The sequence below is a fragment of the Netta rufina genome (genome assembly GCF_964035555.1).
Source record: "Netta rufina genome assembly, chromosome: 9".
NCBI lineage: Eukaryota > Metazoa > Chordata > Aves > Anseriformes > Anatidae > Netta > Netta rufina.
Window position 1 is genome coordinate 24,772,779 of NC_140132.1, and position 18,228 is coordinate 24,791,006.

Consider the following 18,228-nt stretch of genomic DNA (forward strand, 5'->3'; position numbering starts at 1 on the left):
CTAAATCTTTTGGTAATTAATTGCTTTTGTCACTTTCCTCAAGAAAACTTATCTTGATGTTAAGGGGAAGCTAATTATGTTTCCTGTGATAGACTTTTTGATTTCTGCTGGTGTCAGAATTTTCTGCAGCCTCCTGTTGATCTAGCACAGCTGATTTCTTTGGACAAGATCCAACTCAGTCCAGAAGTACTGAAGATAATTTTGGATCTGCTTGTTTCCAGACTCAGTCTGTCTCTAAAATGGTGCTTTAAGGGACTCCGTCTGGCATGTTCCTCTTAAATCCCAAAGGGATAGAAATATTGTTCTTTTTAAAGGCAAATTTGCCTCAGGAAGTTCTCCAAAGAAAAAGTCAAACTTGCCTTTCAATTTATTTATTTATTTATTTATTTTTGAAAGATTGCGTGACATTTATGAGGCATAAGTGATTTCACCTCCATATTCAAATAGCATACTCTGAGGTCAACAACTCTTCTCCTGCAACAAGAGAGTTGGGTAGAGAATCATTGGTGATACTGTATCAGTTAAAATATTCTGTATGGCTCTATTTATACAGCATCTAATGGGCACAGGATTTTTTTTTTTAATTGTTTTTGCTACCCTTTTAAAACTATTTAAGAGGTAAAACTGCCATATATAAAAACCTGAAGTCTGGAAGTAAATTACCTTCAAAAGGAAGAATGGCATCAAGGGCCCAGGTGCACTTTTTTCCCGACCAGTTGAATCTGGGGGATTTAAATAAAAGCAAAGAGGTGTACATTTCAAATGTGATAACACCTTAGGAAATCTCTGCTTTTTTATACATACATAACTGAATTTGCTGTATAGCACATAAGAGCTTTAATAAGTAAATTAAGTTTCTTGGTAGCATGTAGTTATGTTATAAAATTTAAGCCTTCCAAATTGAGCCCCCAGTTATCTTCGGTTTCACCATTTATCAAGTGTGAAGCCTCCAGTTTAATACTTAAAATCTGCGCCTTCTCTCTTTGGACTCTTAAGAGACTCACTTAATCAGCCTCTGGGACATTGAACTGTAACTAGATGTAGACTACTAGTGATGCTAAATAGAAAATACATGACTTAGAGTACTTGAATAGGGATGGACTTTCTCTAGCCAGGAGCAGCTTCAGATAGGAAGACCATAAGGAGTTTCAGGAGAGGAAAAGGCTTGTTGATAACAGTAGAAAAGGACTGAAATATTTTTTCTTTAAAATACTATCTACGTGCATGTTAGGAAAACTATGTAAAAACATATATTGTGTAAAGATCCAGGCTTATTTTAACTTCAGTACTTCCCAATAAATGCCATAAGTTTGTAACTGCCATGATTGTTAACTTATTACTGCTTTGAAGTTGATTTCTCTGATAACTTTTCAGTTGGTGAAGATGGCCAAGTGAAAATCTGGTCTAAAAGTGGAATGCTGAGATCCACGTTAGCTCAGCAAGGTAAGTTAAATTTCTTAAAGTTCAGTTAGAACTTTGAATTTGAGGCATCTAAAAAATATTTAAGTAACAGACCCAAAGCCTGGTTTGGTTAATGATCTTTAGGCCCAGATAATCTTCACTAAAATTAAAGGTAAATCGTGGCATTTTTCAGCAAATATTTTCAAAGCAGGAGTTTCTCTGTAATGGAGAATAGCTTATATTATTTTTTTTGTCTTTTTTTGGAATATCATGTCTACTATGAATTTTTTTCAAGTGATTTTTTTTTTTTTCAGGATAGAGCACAATCACCTTTTCCTACTGGCATGCTAACTACAACCTGTAGAAGTTTCTCAGTGGGCATTTGCCTTTTGTTTTGTCTTGGGCTGGATAAATTGCTAAGATATAATGAAAATGGCAAAAATATGTATTTCATTTTTATTACTGAACTGTGATTAGCAGTCATGTTATGAGTATGAAATAGTTTGTTATAGATTCCAGTTTTCCTGTTTTTTTAACATTTGCTTTTCAGCTGAAATGGTTTATATTCGATCCCTCCCTCCAAACAGTTGTTTTTATATGATAAATTTTAAGGAAAAACTGTGTAGCTTGAACTTTCAAAAAGATGATCATTTTCAAGAAAAAAAAGGTCAAATTAAATGTATTATTGCAATATTTTCAGACAACGGTTTCAGTTCCATGCTAAGGATTCTGGAGAGACTAAAGAATTAAAAAAACTCATTTTTAAATATTAAGCCACAGACTCTTACAGCAAAACTGAGGAAGAAAAAGTTACTAAGAGCATTGCAAAGATGCTTGAAAGATGCAAAATGTATATAGGTTAGTTCATCTGCCCTTTAAACCTGTTAACAGCCCTATTTAAGCCAGTAACTAATTTAATATATGCAAACAGTCCTACAGAAGTGAAACCATTCCTGTACTTCATTTCTTTGTTGAAATGGGGCTGTGGAGACCTAACCTTGATCTTGGCTTTGCAACTACAGTTCTATGCATAGTAGCACATTTCAGTTATTTTTAGTAAATCAATTTAAAATTACATTATTGTATAAATACAACAGTGCAAGCTGACAATACGTATTTATACAAATGAAGTTTGGTATTTTTGAAATACTATTTTTTTATAATTACAATTTCTAACATTTCTGTACTATTTCAGTACAGATACTGAGCTAGATTTTTGTTTTTCAGACTTCATACATTGAGATCATGTGACCTTTTGACATTTTTTAAGAAACCACATGCACCTGGGTTTGGGTTAAATGTCAGACCCTTATCTCTTTCTGAAACAAATTATCTAAATTCTTTCAACCTGTCGAAGGCATCTTAACCACAGGAGTGAATGTAAAATGTATTTCAATTTTGTTGAGGAAGTTCATATTCAGATGTAATATTTCTTTTCATGCTTACAATGTAAAAAGGAAAGCTAACTGAACTGTGACTTTTGGAAAAAAAAAACTTGAAGCACAAACTCACAAACTCATCTTTATTTTTTTCAAGTTTTTTATGTATTTATATGCTTATTTGAGGTTTCATGTAGTTTCTAAACTAGGAGATATTCTCGTTTGAAATATGCAAGTTGAATTTCCATTGATTTGTTAGGATTTTTGGTACACTGTAAGAATTGGGTCTGCTTGAAATAATTATCTATGTATTCGTGTTTTAACATAAGGACCTATGAAGCTCCAAAGCCCTTTAAACATGATAGGATCAGATTCCCACAGACCATTCTGTAAACTGCTGACATACCTAAGGTCAGAATAGGATTCTGCAGAAATGTGTATGTTGTTTAAGAGCGTTACATTGAGTTTGAGCTAATTTTTCACTTCATTATTGATAATCTTGAGAAATGCAAGGATTACCATTGCTAACATTCTGGTCATTCCACTCTTTGTATTAGAAATAAATTTTCAGGCTCTTATCTTTGGTTGATGGTCTACGTGCCTGTTCTATCTTTGGATTTCCATTCACTAGAAAAACATGAACATATATTTTCCCCTTTTTTTAGCTTTTTTGGAACTTATACAGAGTGCTGTGGCCACGTGGCCTTCCGTTGTGCCAATGCACGGAGTCAAGTTCGTGTGAGCCCATGGCCTCTGCTGCATCCAGCCTTTGGCCATCGTGTGCTGCTCTCGTGGCTGTATTGCTCTTTGAGCACGAGCTCACTTTTTCATCTGTAGAGTATGTTCTTCTTCCTTTACCTTTCTGGTTACTGGAAGCAAATCCACAACATCTGGAATGGAAACAGTCTAAATACAAGGTGGTGTGAAGTGGAGCTTACTTTGTAGGGGACACACTCAAAATGTATTCAGAGTGACACAAAAAATGACTCAAAATGACATACAGTGCTCCAATAGAGAGACATACATTGTATGAATTAATATTTCTACTCCTGTGAAAGGGAGAAGTCTCACACAGACTTGCTGTTGTAAATACCAAAGTATCTGCGGTGGCTGAAAGTGTCTGAGCAGCTGCTCCATCACTCTGGCACTCAACCTTAGCTCCTTCTCTGCTACACACATTGGCCACTGGGATGATTCACTGGGGATTAACTTCTGCAAGAAGAGCACTGAGATGTGAAGAAGCCCACCCTGTGTGCTTCATGCTGATATTCCTTCTTCGGATCATCTCTCTGTCCACCTTTTCTGCTTTTATCACATCTTATGTCACAGTACTTTGTCCTCAAGCTATTTATCACCAGTACAATTCACTGCAGTTTCTGTCCTGCTGAACTTTTCTTTGCACAGCAGTGCAATGTGTTGGCAGTCTTTTCCCAACCAAGTTCTTGTTAAGTGCAGAAGGAAATGAGTTAACTTAGCTCCTGCTGTTAAGCCCTGGAAATTGTGGTTAAGTAGTCAGCCATCATAAAAAAGTTAAACATTTGGTTTAAATCTAAAAGTCTTCTGATTGTTAAATCAGCATCAGAGCAGGACAAAAATTAGTTTATTTAGAATTTCTGTGCAGCTGGTGACAGAATTTGTCATTTTAAGCATAGATTGCTGCCAGTAGGAAAATAGCTAGTGCCAGATTTGCTTAATGCATGCTGTATGTTTCTGAGTTGACGCCTATCATGGTTGACAACAGAAATTACATCATCCTATATTTCTAAGTAACATAGAATAAATGACTTCATAAAAGCAAATGCACAAGGTACAGAAATATTCAGGAACAATGACATCACTTTCAGTTTAGGGTTTTGAGCATGTGGAAGCTCGAATCAAGTTTAGTGTGTTGAATTGACGTTGCCATAATAAAACCTTTTTCTCTTCATAGAAAACATCTGAAGGCTGAAGTGGTAAGGTATTAGATGATTTGAGGGAAGTCAATATGTCAGTTCAATTACTTAGCTATCTAAATCTCAAAATATTCACATTAAGAGGTAATACCCGTCTTTTTTTTTTTCCTTTTTTTTTTTTTTTTTTTTGGAGATGGAGCATAATTGACAGAAGTATATTTGAAAAGTTTACTGCCTAAGAGCATTTCTCAGGCATTTGTTTTTTTTTATTACCATAAATAACAGCTATACTAAAATGGTTTATTTACTCAATATTAATTCATTTGATCAATTTGATAATTAGTTATTAGCTAAAGTATGCATAAATCCCCACGAAGTGCAGATTTCTGAGAATTTAGGAGAATTGCTTTCTGTTTTCCTCTTCTAAAATTATGAAGTCATCAAATACAAATATTTAGCTTGTAACAACTGCTCTTTCTGAGGTTTCTTATTTCTCAGGTAGAAATTTAGGCAATCGAACCTGTCATCAACAGCCTCATTTCTGCCAGTGAGGATGTTCAGTTGGTAGGTGAAAAACAGGCATGAAATAAGGCTTCTCTTTCCCATTTCAGAAGATACTGAAGCAAGTCTTACAAAAAGGAACAATGATCTGACAGGGACTTACTACCCAGTCCCTCTCCTTGCACTTTTATATGCAGTTTCCATGTCTTGTACTGTTGAGGCTGTGCTGAAACTTGCTGCTCATTGCTACAGGGCTTTTTCTGTGATAGAAACAAATGTTTGGACATGCTCTACTCAATATTTTACTTCTATTTGCAAGGAATCAAGTAGGGTAATACTTTGATTCTTCTTGAGGGGAGACTAATCCTGTCAAGTACTACGGAAAATATTTGCATAGTTGGCAAGTCTTTTTTTTTTTTTTTTTTTTTTTTTTTTTTTTTTTCCTGGATGCTTTTTCAGTGCAATTTTTCACTTTCTTCTATTTTCAAAACAGGTCATTTAAAAACTGTAACATAACATGTCTGTAAAACAGAACAGTCAGTTCGATTCCAGGTATGCCATTGTGGAGTTTTCCATCTGAAAAAATAATAATAATAATAAAAATTATTTGGGAAAAATCTGTGAAGTCTGCAGGCCACTCTTTCTAGTTTTGTCTTTTTTCATTTGATTTTGTAAACTGCTTGTATGTGCAATGCTTGTTTGTTTTATAAGTGCAGCAAACCAAAAAAAAACAAAAGTGTTACGTTAGAGGATTCTTTATGGATCCTGGGCATCTTAAAAAATATTTTTGGTGCAATACAGAACTACCTATAGCAGTAATAATTCTGTATACATTTTTCTGTAACCCAGATGTAGCGTTGGAAAAGTCATCAATTATTTATATATTTTTGTAAGTGTAGGTGATTTGTTCAGAGGTCAGTTTAGAGTGGTCCCACTGAACGTGGTAGGAGTTCATTCTCTCGATTGGATTTTCCAGGACTTCACTCCATGTATTTTTGTTTCCTTGAGGAGTGTGGGAAGGTTGTGCAGTGTGAGCTGAAGGTCTTCAGAGCTGGTTTTCTGGGTTGTGTCTATGTTACTGCTGCTCTGAAACACGAAGTGAACCAGTAAATGTGGCTGCGAGTGCAGACAGACACATGTGGAGGACAAATGGTTGCCTGTAGGCTGGCTCTCCTACTCCTGAATCTTTGATGTGTGATTTGAAGTAACCAGTTTGAAGTGGCTGTTGCAGTTTCTGCATAATTTGATCAGTTAAGTCATAAGAAATGTTTTCTTTGTGTCTACAGGAACACCGGTGTACTCAGTAGCCTGGGGACCTGATTCTGAAAAGGTTCTCTATACTTCAGGAAAGCAGCTGATTATTAAACCTCTCCAACCAAATGTTAAAGTTTTACAGGTATCATTAATACATTAAGGTCTCACTTCCCATGTGAAAACTCTTTTCAGTTATCTATAGCTTTGCCAAACATTAAAAGTTTGTGCTAAAATTTTCCAGGCAGCATGCACATGGCTCTTTTTTTCTCTCCACCTCCTATTTCAACTAAAACTTCCTTTTTTGAGAGAAAGGAGATTATTTACAAAAAGGGAAATGCTTAATCACGTGCCTGAAGAATATCCACAATAGATATTGTCAAATAATTTTTAGTTTACAGAAATGAACAAAGAGGAAGCAGAGAGATGCAGAAGCCTTTCCATTTGTTAGAAAAAAACGCTGAAAGATAGAGCAGCAGTCCTCTGGAACGTTCTCTTCGTGCAGATTGTTGGGCTTTCATTCGGCCTTGTTCCAGGCTGTCTTTAATTTATTCTTCTGCAGAAGAGAATAAGCCCGTGCATTTGTATTGTTGAAAACCTTGATCTACACTGGAGTGTGTGAATGCTACTAAATGATGATTAATGATAAGTATTAAACATAGAAAATGTCAGACTTGCAGCAATTATGTTTTTGTTTTGTTTTTCTGTTTCAGTGGAAAGCTCACGATGGCCTTATTTTAAAAACTGACTGGAACTCAGTCAATGAACTTATTCTTTCTGCAGGTGAAGATTGTAAATACAAGGTGTGTACTGGTTAACTTTTTAAGGGAAACTAAATTATCAAAATCATATTTTTAGACATTCTGAAATTTTCTAATTTTAATAACACCGAGAACCTTAAAATTAAATGAGAAGCCTTTCAGTTTTCAAGGAAAACTTGAAACTTATTTTAAGTCTCACTCTGTCTAGTAGCATAAAATTAGAAGTGTGTCTGAAAAGGTAAACTAGAATAAAAATTAGTAAAACGCAATTGAAACAAACTCCTACAGGAAAATACGTAGAACTGTAAAAATGAGTACTTGGAATAATGTAACTTATAACGTGTTTGACATATCTGAAAGGGGTAATGACAAAATTAGAGGAGATAAAGGCACTGCAAATGACTTGATGCTATTAATTGTCTTCCTGGTCTCCTAGTGGTTACATTCAGTGAGAAAATCTGTTTGGTCTAGAAATTTGAAGAGTACCTTGCATTTTTGGGAAGCAAGTGCAAATAAAATAAACCTTGTCGTTACGTTACAGACTTTCAGTAAAGTACAGGAAACAAAACTCATTATTTCAAAATATTTTATATAGAGCACAATGTAGTATTTGCCATAGCAGCAAAGTCAAGTGCATTGCATTAAACTAACCGATATTGATTAAGAACAGCCTTTAGTGAAAGATGTAATAATATAATATGATGTGTGATTTTTTTTCCAGTTACACAAAAATACGCTTAGGTAACTTGGAGACTGTATTTCTGTAACTTTTGTAATTGTGAGGGGAAATGAGAGCTCTAGAATAAGTAGAGGTGCACTCAAAGTGTGCTCATATACATTTTTTTAATATTTTTTTTAAGGTATGGGACAGTTATGGACATCTACTGTACAGCTCACAGCCCCATGAATATCCTATAACATCCATTGCCTGGTCTGGGGATGGAGAATTATTTGCTGTGGGGTCTTTTCATACTTTACGTCTATGTGATAAAACTGGGGTAAGTAATAATGCTGAGAAACGGTAAATGTAGAACTGTGCAAATTTATTGATAATACTGTAAATATTCTTTGGGATATACTTCTCGATCTGCCTAGCTGCACATCTAAATATGTTCTGGTAGGTAAAAATTCTTTAAATAATTTAAAGATTTAAAGAAAGATTTAAATAAATCTTTCAGGGAATTACACTTTTTTCGTTTTTGTTTGCTTGTTTCTTTGTTTGCTTGCTTTTTTAAAAAAAAAATCCTTTAAAACTGTAAAAATTTATAAGCATATCCTGTAAGGCTATAATGAAATGCTCTTAACTGAAAAAAGCAAGTAGTGTATGACAATAAGCTATCTTAAAAAAGGAGATAAAAGAACAATGTCCATGGGGAAAAAATGCAAGAGTAAAATTTCCTATGCATATATTATTTAGCTTATTTTTCCTTAAAATATTCCAAGAGTTGACGGGCACATTTTGTAAGATCACAAAATGCAATTGTCAGACATTAGAAATAATAAGGCTAAGGCCATAGTAAAAGAAGAGCTAAGAGAACATTCATGCTTTTGTTTCTGATGTAGGAATGGGGCATAATTATTCTAGCTAAGACATGGTTTAATCCTCTCATCTGAGCTTCTCTATTACTCCCTAAGTGTAGAATAATTCTAGCAGAAGAAAGACGCACCTAAAGGAGATTCCTCTCATTTTGTTGTCGTCGTTTGCTTTTATTTTTTGACTTGCAGCTTTACTCCAAGTTTGCTGTTGCTGACCTAGTATTTTTTTTTCTTCCAACTTGGTCTCCAATTAAAATTAATGTGGTTTCATCTGCCTTCGCTGGTATTCTAAAAAAGTTAGCCCAAAGCACAGATTGACCTGATTGTCTCTGTGGATTTCCTGTGGTTCTGCATCTTTTTGTTCAGGCTCGAATTGCACCAAACCTTGCCGGTTTGGGACTTTCATTGACCCATTCTCTACCTCTTTTCTTGTTGCATTCATTGCCGTTTTGCTCAGGTTGGGAAAGCAGCGTTTGCTGTGGTGTCTGGGGGCATCCTCAGTACCTTGGGTTTTTCCCTACTGTGAACTGGGACGGCACGTTTCAGGTAGCTTTACATTCAGAAGAATAGCCTATAAAAATTGTGTGAGAAGAGGCATGCAGGGTACGATCTCTGAGTCTTCATATTTCGCTTTCTGTACTGATTCTGATTTTGGTAATCTTCCCTGAAAAAAATAAATGTAATTGAGGCCTTTAAATTTGAAGTGGGGATTGCTTCAATTTTCTGTGCCTTTCCCTCTTGCTGTGAGAAATTCCTCATGCTACTTAATCTGTATAAGTAAAATTTGTGTGTAGTTGTCTTGAAGGAAAAGAAAACACCTCACATGCAATTTTCTTTTGGAAAGCATTACTCTGCAGATTTTTTTTATAGTCTGCTTTATTTAGATATGTGAATTTTTCAGATATGTGTGTTAAGGAGATTTTTTTTATTACCCATGTGTTACAAACACAGTAGAAAGTTCAGAAGAGTAAAGTTGAGTTGGAGCTTTATTAACTTGTGCAAACGAGAACAGGTACCTTTCATATAGGTTTTAAAAAAAATACTGAAGTAAAAGATACAGAAGTAAAAAATATATTTCCTGTCTCTTTTTGTTATGTGTTTTGAGAACAAATATACTGTGAGAAGTTTCCTTTTATCACCTCGCATTTCATGTGGATTATACAAAGAGAAAATGCACATTAACCAATGCAAACATTATTTGTTACAACAGATTACAATTTCCATCTTGTAATTTTTTTCATCATTGAAACTATTATTTTAAAAGCAGATATATCTTACTGTTAGATTTCTCTGCCTTTGTTTTGTTCAGAATTAAATACTGCATCTCTCTGAATAAAATGGATAAATAGTCTGTACGTGCAATCACAATGATTGTGTGGTCACCACTCAGTTCTCAGATGGTGGGACATTCAGATAGCTGCTCGCAGTCTATATCGCCAGTGGGGACATCATTTCTTCTCCCTGGCATCCTTCTGGCTGGGTTAATGTTAGGCATGGAGGGTGTGTCATTGTCTTTTTGATTGCCCCCAAACTTTTTTTCCTAGGCAAAGTGGATAAGAGGATTTTCCTCCTTTTAGTTACATTTCCTCCATGTAACTCCATTTAAAATGTAATTAAAGCAGTAACCTGCTCTGTTGCCTTTCCATCTCCCTATATAAATATGTCATTGTAGAAGTGTTTATACACATTTAGCATATTTTACAGCCAAATAAGTTGTATTAATACCGGTATAATTACATCTGTGTTGGACTACGTTATGTAATACAGTGCTTTCAACAACCAGACTAGCCATTACCAGTAGTATTCTTCCTCAAAGAGCAATCCAAACCATGCTCGCTTCTTCCACAACTGCTTTCTGCCTCCCTTCAGAGTACTGTGATCATGGAGCTATATTAGCAAACGCTAAACTGAAATAAATATGCTCTTGTGTGGGTGATGCCAACAATTTAAATAACATTTTGCACTCAGTATAGATTTCAGTTTAATGTGGCAAAGACTGATGTTCTGGAAAAGGAAGACAAATACTAGATATTTTTTTCTGCCATCTTGTAGGCTGTTTTGTATAGCTTTTGTTTCTGATCCCCAGGGCATTACTGTTTTTCTTGCTAGCCGTTATATAATCTAATTTATTGTAAGTACAGTTGAAACTCCTGCTAACTGAAAACGAGCAATTTTTTAATCAGTATATAGTAATAAGTCTGCTTGTGGACTTCTTTTTTTAAAAAAAAAATGTAGGTAAGTTTATTTTTTCATAAAATTAAGGGCTCTTTACCTGGTTTATTACTCAACTCTCAAAGAAATAAAGGCATGTACAGTAGCTAGTGCCAGATGTTTTTCTCTATTTAGCAGCTAGCAATGATAAATTATTATCTTCAAAAGTCGTGATTTTTAATGAAAGTTTCTTTCCTGACATTAAATGTAAATAGTTACTGAAGAACTAGCTTTGCTAGTATTGAGGGAAAAGGAAGAATGATTCACATACCACCAGAGTGATGGAGTTTGAAGAGAACCAGACCTGGCTTTTACTGGTCAACATAGACATTTTTATTATGTCTGATGTAATGGAGCTATATTGGCAAATTGCTCCTTAGGGAGCCATCAGGCGATATATATATCATTAACTCTTCTGTAGCATATGTGTTCAGTTTTGGGACATAATTAAATTAAATTCTGTTAGCGTATGTTCTTTTCTCCTTCTTCTCTTTTTCTTCCTGGATACTTTGTTCTGGCAGCTGTATGTTAAGAAAGAAAAGTAAAAATGTAACAGTAACTCTTAGAAAAGTTTTATTTCTTCATTTAAAAATCACCTTTGCTCTTGATAGCTTTATTTATCTAAAATAAATTATTATGGCTACCGTACAGAATAACAAACAAAGTATATTTACTGTTGGAATGTGTTTTCTGCCCTGGTGTCTGTGATCATTAATCCTGTAGAGGCTACTAAGATTAATTTTGCCTCTACTAAGATTAATTTTAAGGCATAAATATTGAAATGTAATGCTGGATGTGTTGATAGATAGACTTGAACCCTCCTGGTGTTCACAGCTTTTCCAAATCTAATCACTTGGATGAAGGGTAATGCTTAAAAAGTTCATTTATGTAAGCTATTTCCTGTGGCTCTGCGTGCTTCCCTTGACATTACTGATCAGGTCAAAATATTTACACAGCAAGAGATGGTAAGAATGACTGAAATTCACTGATTTCCTCCTTCTCCACTCCACTCCCACATAAGTGCCTTAGAAAATGGACCCTACCCATCTGCTCCTAAGACAGGTTGTGTCGTGAGTGCTTTGGAGAGTAGAAGAACAATATAAAAACCACAGTAATAAAATTTAGGGAACATTGCCTAATATCTGTAGAAAATAAAGGAAAAAGATCTGCAAGTGTAACAGCTATTCCCCACCCCATTTAAAGCAAGTGGAAGTACGGTGCTAGGGCTCAAAGTATTAGGCTCTGTTGTTACATGGTTCTTTTCAGTTTTCTCTGAAGAAGACAAATATAATGAGAGTTGATTGCGTTATTTGATATCCAGGGTTGGTTATATGTTAGTTAGCGGTGTTCTTTTTTCCTTATTTGTTAAACTATTGATAAATGAGGGGGAAAAAAAATCTAAGGATTTGAACACTACAGTGTAGCAGATATCTACAGAGAAGCCTTAAAAATAATATAAGTTTTTCTCTTTAAAACCATGATTTCCATTCAGGCCAGTGAGATGTGTGACTAGTGTAAAATTAACATTATAATATGTCCTTTATATTATCATTACATATTGGACTAATATAAAAAAGATGGCAAGGTTTTGAAAGTGGCTGTATACGATGCATGTTTTCATGCTATTCAGAATTGTCCTAAACTACAGCACTATGGAAATCACAGCAAATCTGTTTCCTATAGAGTTACAATGAGCTTTGATCCCATTACATCTAGTCTTGCTTCACACAGATATGCATTTGGCATTGTAGCAAAATAAGGTTTTTGTGTATTTTTTCTTTCTGTGCTGTCTCTATTTCATCTACCTTTATTAACAATCAAGATTCTGAATTCTTTGTAGCTCAATAAAATAAAATAAAAAATTGCAGATGGGTTTCCCATGGAGTTATGTTGCTGACCAATTCTTTCCAAGCTGACATATTTTAATTTATTAGAATTGGCTAATGTGACTTCTGGAAGAAAATGAAAACATGTGGATCATCTATGGAAGTAATAATCTATATAAAGAATTACATCAATGTTTCATTTTCTAAGGTTAAGAATTTATATGGGACAGTTTGTCATCCTATTTTTAGTTCTTCTGGGGTCCAATAATTACGAGAGCGTGCTTGGATTTCAGGAGAATTTTTGGAAAGCAGCATAATACCTCCCCCGGAGGTACTGGCTTAGTTGTTTTTTTGATAATTAACTTTAATTACCGGAGCTAAGTTCAACAAATGTTTGAGAAGGCAACAGGAACCCTTCGTAGTCCACGCATTGAGGAAAGTTTCTCCTTCCCAGGTAGTAAGTTGCTCTATATTCACCCGTAGCTCTGGATTCCTTACCACCAGCAATGCATAATGTCTGTGGCCTGTAGCATCTTCTGTGGGTGCTGGTGTGGTGAGAGTTGAAAGGCTGATAAGGGTGTTTTTTTATGCAATAAGCCTTGTTTTATACTCAGTAAAATAAGGGTGGAGTCGTATAGAGACTTACGCATCCTACAAGCTAGGTCTGTATGTGTATGAATATTCAGGTGCTTCTAAAGCATCCAAGTATGGATTTGCTTTGGATAATTGATTTTATAATCTTGTGATATTTTACGTGTCTTCTGTTAAATGAGAAAATTAATAAGCATTTTCTGAAGTGAAGCTTCCAAAACATCAATTGCCAGCCTTAACAGGCATGCAGACTACAATTAGTTTTGAGATATCAGCTACCAATGCACTAATGTGAATTCCCCAGCAAGGCGCAAGCCAGACTGGTCCTTCACTTTAAAACAAGCAAGTAAAAGTTCTCATTTAGCAGGAGCTGAGCCCTTGCGCAAGTGTCAGCCTGGTCGGGCTGTGCGGGGCCAAGAGCGTGCGGTTCCTCTTGGTCTCTTCTGCTCTATGAATCCCAGAATGGTCTGCAAGGGAGCTCGCGTGTTTTCTTTTTGTAAACAAAGGCGAAATTAGCAAAGATGAAGCCAGCTGATGAGGTATGTTGTGCAGGTTCTGACTTCATGGAGAGGCTCGGCAGTATCAGCTTTAGCTCAGCCTGTGTCAGCGCTCCCTGCACCAAGCTCTGCACACTTGTAAAGAGACCCTGAACAGAGACCAGCCAGGAACAACGAACCATCCACGGTTGACATTAGTATTGTTTTTATCATTTAAAGTATAACAAAATGCTCTTTCTTCATTACGTTTCTTTTCAATGTGTTTAAGCTGCGATATTATGTGGATAACCATTCTTAACTTACTGCACTCAGTCCAGAAATAATAATGAACTCGATCCTTTATATTGAGTCTTGATCTATCAATATTATGCGTTTGAAAGGCTGTCCTTGTTCCTCTGAATTTGCTCATTAAAATTGACCCCCATCTCAAGAGGCTACTCCGTTTCCATTTCTGGAAGTCAGACAATGTTCAATGGCTGCAGTGCTTCGTCTACTTTTACTACATTGTGTAATCAGAAGAGGGAAGCATAAGTTACTGCTTTTAGGTATTCATTTAATATAATGAAACTTCTATAACTACTGGTTTTGTTCTTGAGGTAGTTCATTGAATTCAATAAAGAATTAATTATGACACAGGAGAAGTATAAGCCAAAGAGTAATACCACAGGATAATATTGCAGCATTTTGGACAATGTTGGAAGAACATTTGTACAGTCATTCATACAGTCATAGCCATACCCTGATTTTTTTTTAACCCAGTGTTTGGAGGAGATGCATAACAGTTTATAGAAATTGTGTCTATATTGCAAAAGCAGAGATAAATTATCTTTATTTATTGTAGCTTTTTGTGTGCATGATGTATCAGACATCTTCAGGGAGGATGAATCACAGCAGTGCTCTGAATTATATCAGGTGCTTTCTGAAAGGAATAGGAAATAAAATTTTCTAACTGTTTTATGTATTTTTTAAATGCATGTATTTTAGGTTGTAATCTGAAAACATGTTACTAAGTGTTTGAAATACCTGAAAGAAAAGCAGACTTTTGTTTTAAAAAAAAAAGTAATTTGAGGACTGTATTCTCTTTCAGAGGTGCAGTCTATCTGCTCTGCATAAAAAAGTAGCCCTAAAGCCAGATGCTTCAAGCTCCATGATGCGGTTCTTAGCTGATGGCTTGAAGCCTTCACCTGACGAAAAAGGCCTTAGAAAAAAATCCTGTCTGCTTGAGAAGATCCTAATACCCAGCTTTGAAATAGCGCGGCTTCACACTCCTTTCAGACCACATCTGGCCAGCTGTGAAAAATGTCTCAGATGTAGGAGGACATGTAGAGCAGTCTGAGCATGCTTGTTGCAATCATTGGCCCTGCAACTCAAGAGCTTGCTCATTTCCCATGTGAGGATGTCAGACAAAAATTAAAGATATGCTTTTAATTACTATGGAGTGTCTCATACAGCACTCATCCTGTTGAGACAGGAGAGTAAGTTACGGGCTTTTCTCAAAAAAAAAAAAAAAAAAAAGGAGAAAGGAGAAAAAAGAAGAAAGTAATTACCTTCCCCAACTGTAGATTATACAGGCAGTGAATGGTGTGTCTGAGCCAAGAGGCATGGAAGCTGAAACCTTAAAATTGAGTGCTTGAAATTGGAAAGTCAGTCAGTGCTGACATTGTCTTTCACTCACCCTCGTGTGCCTCGGCGCTAAAAGAGCTGTAACTCAGTAAGTCATCTCAGAGGGTACACTGCACATCGTTAGCACAACTGGGAGCTTGAATTCCATCCCGTTGTGTTTCCTTGCTATTGAAAGTTGCTCTGACACCTTTATTTTAGTGCGATCTTTGTGATTTCATTTTGTATAAATCATACAAAGACTTTGTGTGAAGGACTTCATATTTCTTTGGTCTTATGGGTACTGCAAAAGAAATCAGAGCATGAAATGTGTTAGAGACATTAGGTGAGTATTTTCTTCCAGCTGTCTCCCCTTTGGTGTAATATCATGTATCTGAAAGTCACGAGAATCCAGTGTCTACATTTAACTTCGATCACATGTTTGTTCTTAATGATTTGATTCTTAAGTTTTCAAATGTGTTTGAATATTCAGGTAGTTCTTCAAGAGCTAAATGCTATTAAAAATATTCTATTGTACAGTTCTGAAAGGGCTATAGTTTAGATTTGCTTCTCCTTTTAAGCTCTGGTTTAAATTCTTCCTTGAAGCCCATAAAAAGGCTGTTTCATTTTTGTCACCCACTTTCAGGGAAATGCTTGTTCTCAGGTTTGGGCTGACTTGTTCGGACTGCGTTTCTGAGAAGCAAGAAGGAGAAGATGGGTGTCTTGGTCTGATAATTCTTCTAGTTTTTGACAAGAATGTATTGCTAAGGATCCAACTAAATTTAGAGGAGTCTTGCACATTAAGCTGAGGGAATTTAAGAGGAAAGCTTTTCACTGGAGAAAATGTAAATATGGGAAAGGAATAAAATTAAGCTTAGCAGGAGTGGCCGCCACTGCAGCATAAACTGAATGCACACACTTAGGACTGTAGCCTACTGTACCAGCATAACCAGTATTATTGTTCCTAAGTGTGCTTCCTTAATTTTTATGTAGCCATCATCTAGGTTTATGGATGGCTGGGTACGCTTTAAATATACTGTGTCTGGTTAACTTTTACCTAATGTACATCAGGCGCTGTGATATTCTTCATTCCTGCCATACCTGATGGTTTTCTTTTTTGTGTCCCCGCTTTTCCAGTAATCCAATTTAAGAATCTAATCTCTGGTTTGCTTGTTAAAGTTGTGATAAAAAGTTCTGACATTGATACATTTCTTTAAAAAATGCGAGTGACTCTATTTATTACAATCAATTATTTCCCCAAAAAAGTGCAAAAAAGGTTAAGAATTGTTTTCTCTTTTTCTGCAAGTGGTCCTATGCTTTAGAGAAGCCCAACACTGGCAGCATATTTAATATTGCTTGGTCTGTTGACGGCACTCAGCTAGCTGGAGCATGTGGCAATGGACATGTCATCTTTGCCCACGTTGTGGAGCAGCGCTGGGAGTGGAAGAACTTTGAAATAACATTGATTAAGAGGAGAACCATGCAGGTAATCCTAACAATGCAGAACTGTACATCCCGAGTCCTAGCTTTCTAAGGCTTTTCTCAATACAAGATTTGAATTTTTAATTGTTGAACAACAAATATTATTGATTATCCATTTTTTCCACGAACACATCACTGAAAATGTTAAGATCATCGAATGGCCAGAGTTAGCAAATAACATAAATAATTATCGCTTGTACAGCAGATCAGATCTCTGTAAGCTAAACCATACTGCCAGATGAGCCAGAAGTACTTTATCCTCCAGAATAAAATAAAGCCCATTTGAAGAACGTGTGAAATTAGCTGTGGGAGGCAGCTTATGAGAGATAATTTCAAGTGTAATGAAAATGTTTATGCAGAAAACAATACAAATACATGGGCCAAAACCAAAGCATGGTATTATTTCAATAGTGTTACAGTAACTGTCAGCAAAGATGAAGCTGCATGACCAAGTGTAGACAATACAGAGGAACTTTCTTTGCCTTACCTGCATTCGTGGGTTGCTGGAGGGACTGATGCACCTCGTAACAGCTGATCCTTTAGGTAGGTGTGCTGTGCCCGTGTCGTTAGTGAAGCTATGATGAATGTTGCTGTCTCAGCGGGTTTCCAGATCCATTTGCTTGCTGGCTGTAGCTGCTTATCTGCTCCAGATGCTGTGTTACAGCCTAGATCCAGATCTTCCAAAGGTACAGAACTCTGTCATGTATCATATAACACACATCAGGTACCCGCTGGGTGCTTCCAGCCCCTGAGTGCTGAGCCATAGGCACCGAGCTCCGGGGGAGCTGCCAAGTCTCAGCGCTGCTGGAAGCCAGCAGGCCCTACATGTGGTTTCTGGAGCTTAAGCTCAGGATCCTTCCTTTGAAAAATCTTGGCCTGGATCCACATTTAGGTTACCAAATATCTGGGAATTAATACAAAAATATGAATTTTACCTTCTAACTTGTCTTCTGTGTTCCCAGACACTGACTCACAACATTTGCTCTGTGGACAGCGGGGTAATATAAGATTTCCATCTTACAAATTTTCCAAATTACACATTTGATATTAGACACCAGGCCAATATTTTCAATATCAAATTCAAGTTCCTAAATTCCTAATTAGGCCCTTAAATGTTTTTTGGTCTCGATTCTTTCATGTTGACTATGTAATTGGGAAAAGTTGTAACAACAGGAATGCTGTATAACAATTGTGTCTAGTGGGTGGGATAATATGAGTCAGTGTCTGGGAACACAGAAGACAAATTAGCAGGTAAAAATTCATATTTCTTCTTTCATTCCCAGACATCGACTCGTAACAGA

The 18,228-nt window shown here is 36.0% G+C and overlaps 1 protein-coding gene across 2 annotated transcripts in view; it reads left to right on the top strand.

The window, feature by feature from the left end:
* Positions 1 to 18,228, top strand: part of IFT80 (intraflagellar transport 80) — a 44,083-nt gene that overhangs the window by 8,829 nt on the left and 17,026 nt on the right. For both annotated transcript variants that reach the window (XM_084291706.1, XM_084291707.1), the window contains exons 3-7: positions 1,375 to 1,443; positions 6,460 to 6,569; positions 7,138 to 7,227; positions 8,046 to 8,183; positions 16,752 to 16,931. In XM_084291706.1, coding sequence (XP_084147832.1) covers positions 1,375 to 1,443; positions 6,460 to 6,569; positions 7,138 to 7,227; positions 8,046 to 8,183; positions 16,752 to 16,931 — 587 coding nt within the window. The remainder of the gene's footprint in view (positions 1 to 1,374; positions 1,444 to 6,459; positions 6,570 to 7,137; positions 7,228 to 8,045; positions 8,184 to 16,751; positions 16,932 to 18,228) is intronic.